Source organism: Microtus ochrogaster, chromosome 2, assembly GCF_000317375.1.
Source record: "Microtus ochrogaster isolate Prairie Vole_2 chromosome 2, MicOch1.0, whole genome shotgun sequence".
Classification (NCBI taxonomy): Eukaryota; Metazoa; Chordata; class Mammalia; order Rodentia; family Cricetidae; genus Microtus; species Microtus ochrogaster.
This window is the reverse complement of record NC_022010.1, coordinates 23,448,202-23,452,624: the sequence shown is the minus strand read 5'-3', so window position 1 is coordinate 23,452,624 and position 4,423 is coordinate 23,448,202. Positions and strand designations below refer to the sequence as shown.

General features: G+C 46.9%; 1 protein-coding gene across 3 annotated transcripts in view; it reads right to left on the bottom strand.

Moving 5' to 3' along the window:
* The window catches only part of Rcc1l (RCC1 like), a 35,542-nt gene that overhangs the window by 26,388 nt on the left and 4,731 nt on the right, over positions 1-4,423 (bottom strand). For 2 of the 3 annotated variants that reach the window (XM_005344666.2, XM_026788296.1), the window contains exon 2: positions 2,187-2,316. In XM_005344666.2, coding sequence (XP_005344723.1) covers positions 2,187-2,316 — 130 coding nt within the window. Of the gene's footprint in view, positions 1-2,186; positions 2,317-3,195; positions 3,603-4,423 lie in introns of those variants that run through there. The other variant, XM_026788293.1, reaches the window with a different exon arrangement.

The following is a 4,423-nucleotide window of genomic DNA, read 5'->3' as shown; positions in this document are numbered from 1 at the left end:
CCTCGAACTCACAGAAATCCGCCTGGCTCTGCCTCCCGAGTGCTGGGATTAAAGACATGCGCCGCCACCACCCGGCCATTTCTAATATCTTTTAAAGATTTATTTTTAATTATGTGTATGTGCATGTCTCTGTGTGTGCACACACATGAGTGTCGTGTCTCTGGAGACCAGAGGAGAGTGCTGGACCCTCTGGAGCTGGAGTGTTTAGTTTTGAGCAGCCTAGAAGGTGCTAGAAACCAAACTCACTTTCTCGAGAAGAACAGCACATGCTCAGAGGCTACTGAACCATCTCTGCAGGCCCTCTTCCTAACATTATAATAGAAGTTTCCAGCGCTGGGAGTAAAGCCTCTGTCGTAATGACTTCATTCAGTCTTTTAAACTTTGGATTTTACTTAGTGTGTGGACACAGATATCCACGTGCCACAGTATGCATGTGGTGTCAGAGGACAAGGTGACAGTCAGCTTTCTCCTTCCACCGCCTGGGTACCAGGTCAAACTTGGGTTTTCCGGCTTGGCAGCAAGGGTCTTGACCCACTGAGTCATATCCACAGCCCACACTCTAGGCATTTCAGAATGTGAAGAGACACACAGGTCAGCAAGTGCTCACCTCTTTTCTGTACCACAATTAATAAAAACCCAGAGAGAGATACTGGGGTTCAACCTGAGGCTCAGAAAAGCAGAGCGGAGCCGGGCGGTGGTGGCGCACGCCTTTAATCCCAGCACTCGGGAGGCAGAGGCAGGCGCATCTCTGTGAGTTCGAGACCAGCCTGGTCTACAGAGCTAGTTCCTGGACAGGCTCCAAAGCCACAGAGAAACCCTGTCTCGAAAAACAAAAAAAAAAAAGAAAAGAAAAGAAAAGCAGAGCGGCCAGCCACTGGAGAGCTCTTGCCTCTGCGAAATCTTCAGACTGAAAGAGAGCGAGTTCCTGTCTCTTCCCATTTTATACTCCTCTCTAGTGCTGGGATTAAAGGCTGCATCACCACCACCCGGCCTCTATGGCTAACAAGTGTGGCTGCAGGGATTAAAGGTGTGTGCCACCACTGCCTGGCCTGTATGACTGACTAATGGGGCTGTTTTACATTCTGGTCTTCATACAAGCTTTATTTATTAAAATACAAATGAAATATCACTACACTTTTTGTCTAACCATTCCATGTTGTTACCAAAGAGACTGAATCCAGGGGTTGCAAGCATCCCCAAGACTCCACCTAATTTGGGTTTGGGTGGCTATCTTGTTTTAAGAGGGGTCAGGTCTCAGGTAATCCAGACTGGCCTCAAACGCACTATAAGGCTAAGGATGACTTTGAACGCTGGATCCTGGATTTCAAATAGGTGTGCACCACTACACCTTATACCAGGCTTCTTCTTCTGGTCCACCAACCAGCTCCCAAATCATGACACAGAGACTTCCAATTAGTTATAAATACTTGGCCTAGTTTAGGCTCACTTCTAGCTAGTTCTTTTCATTTAAATTAACCCATTTCCCTTTATCTACCTTTTGCCTCAAGACTTTTTACTTTTCTTTCCTTCTGTATATCTTACTTTCACTGTTTCTCCCATCTGGCTGGCTGGTGGCTGCCTGGTCTTGCCCCAGACATGTCCCTCATTCTCTCCTCTTCTCCTCCTGTTTTTTCTCTTTTTCTTCTCTGATTTATTCTCTCTGCCTGCCAGCCCCTCCTAGCCTTTCTCTGCCTAGCTATTGGTCATTCATCTTTTTCTTAGACCAATCAATCAGGTACCTGGCAAATAAGGTGAAACAGCTGCAACACATCTTTACATTATTAAACAAGCCGGGCGATGGTGGCGCACGCCTTTAATCCCAGCACTCGGGAGGCAGAGGCAGGTGGATCTCTGTGAGTTCGAGACCAGCCTGGTCTACAGAGCTAGTTCCAGGACAGGCTCCAAAGCCACAGAGAAACCCTGTCTCAAAAAAACAAAAAAAACAAACAAACAAACATTATTAAACAAATGCAGCAGAAACAAATGTAACACATCTTTGCCCAGTTAAAATAATATTCCACAACAAGACCTGGCTTCAACCCTTGAGTCTTTGATATGTAGCCCAGACTGGCCTCCAACTCAAGCTTCTTCTCCTCCCTCAGCCTCTCTTCTGTTGGGATTAGAGGCATACACCACACACCTCTCTTCATTTGCTGCTCTAGCTTATTGCAAGGATACCTGCTTACTTTTATCCTTCCGGCTTCTGTGGAATCCAAGTTGAGAATCTTTGTTGAGTCCCATGCCCCAAACTTTCGTAATGTCCTTGGTTTTGGAGGACAGCAGTGTGAATCCATAGCCACAGGCAGCAGAGGAAATCTGAAAAAGAATTCCCACAATGTACCATGGACTGATTTGTGATGTCAGTTTTTTCAGCAAGAAGTGACAAACTGCTGGGCAGTGGTGGCGCACACCTTTAATTCCAGCACTTGGAAGGCAGAGGCAGGTGGATCTCTGTGAGTTCGAGGCCAGCCTGATCTACAAAGAGAGGTCCAGGACAGGTTACAAAGGTACACAGAGAAACCCTGTCTTGAAAAACAAAACAAACAAAGTGACGAGCTATTTACATGCACTCATGTACTTCCTACAGCGACCGGGAGTCATCCCTCGGGCCCTGCTAGCCGTCTCTTTTTTCCTTCTGTACGCACATCATGCACTGGGCATTTTCATCCCACTCACCATGACACAGTCCAGCATGGCATCTTAGTGTGACTCTTGGGCCCACCCCCTACCAGCTGTGTATCTTGAGAGGGATTATTTATCCTCTCTAAAAGAGGAAAACAAGGCTGACCAGATGACCTAAGAGATAAAGGTACTTGCCACTTAAACTTGATGATCTGAGATCAGTCCCCAGAGCCGTATGGTGGAAGGAGAGAACGGACTCCTGCAAGCTGTCCTCTGACCTCTACAAGTGTGCCATGACACACAAGCGTGTGTTAGACACACACACACAAATGAATAAATGTTCAATTTTTTTTAAAGGAAATAAGGGGCTGGAGAGATGGCTCAGTAGGTAAGAGGGCTAGTTCTGCAAGCTTAAGGACCTGAACTCAGATTCCCAGCACCCATGTGAAAGTCTGGCATGGCTACAGGCAGTAGCTGTAATCTGTTACAGGGCAGAGACAGGAAAATCCCAGTAGTTCACTGGCCAGTCAGTCCAGCAAGATTGAGGACTTCCAGTTCAATGAAAGATCTTACCTCACAAGAATAATGCAGAGAGCTACAGACGAAGACAGTCCAGCCTCTGCATGTGCACGCGTAAGCATATGTGTCCACGAGCACACACCCCTTCACCCACAGGCACACAAAATGATATGACAGAAGCCCTCCTCTCTGGGTTCTTGTCATACATCCAAAGCCTTTCCGGTAAACAGCACCGGACTTCGCCAACGATGTGCAGGGTCTCATTCCAGAGCGCTGCCCATGCTACACTGCTATCTCCTCAACCCATGGCCATGCAGAGAAGGTGTTGACATAGCTACTGTGAACTTGACACATTAACAACGCCCACATCTTTGTTCAGTCTTTCACCTAAACCATCACAGGTTCTCACTTTCACTGACTGGGGCAACTCAACTTGGGATGGAAATGTCACTTCTGGTAGGAACACTAAGTCTAACTGGGGCAGAAGTGACCTGAACCCAGGGGTTCATTCTAAAAATCAATCGTCTCCACATGACCCACCGCAGCTACACCCCAAGCTAGCACGGGTTGCCCTCAACTTCACACCTGATGTCCCATGACTCTCTATCATATATTATACACTCCCAGCCTAGTGTCACCCCACTATCTCTCAGCAGCTGAGTTTATCAGAGACCCACCAACTCCCTCAGAGAACCCCTTTGAATTTCAGTGGATCCTAAACAAAAATGTAAGAGTATCACTCTACCTAATCCTCCTGCCTCAGCCTCCTAACTGCTGCCATTGCAGATATGAGCCACAACTGGCCAGGCATACTTTTTGTTTTTAGTTCTAGCTAACTACTTCTTTTTAGTTATTATTTTCATTGATGTGTCTGTGCGTGCCCATGCACACATGCACTCGGGTACCCTCAGAGTGCAGAAGAGGTGCTGGACTTCCTGGCGCTGGAGTCACACTGTGAACCACCCCGCTGGGTTGCTGGGAAACGAACTCAGTTGCTCTCCGGCAGTACACACTGTTACCTGCTCAACCATCTCCACAACTTCTTAGCTAAATATGTTATTAAAATTTGTTGCCAGGCCAAAAAAAAAAAAAAGAAAGAAAAAGAAAATTTGTTGCCAGAGGCTGGAGAGATGGCTCAGTGGTTAAGAGCATTACCTGCTCTTCCAAAGGTCCTAAGTTCAATTCCCAGCAACCACCTGGTGGCTCACAACCATCTGTAATGAGGTCTGGTGCCCTTTTCTGGCCTGTAGGCACACATGTAGACAGAATATTGTATACATAA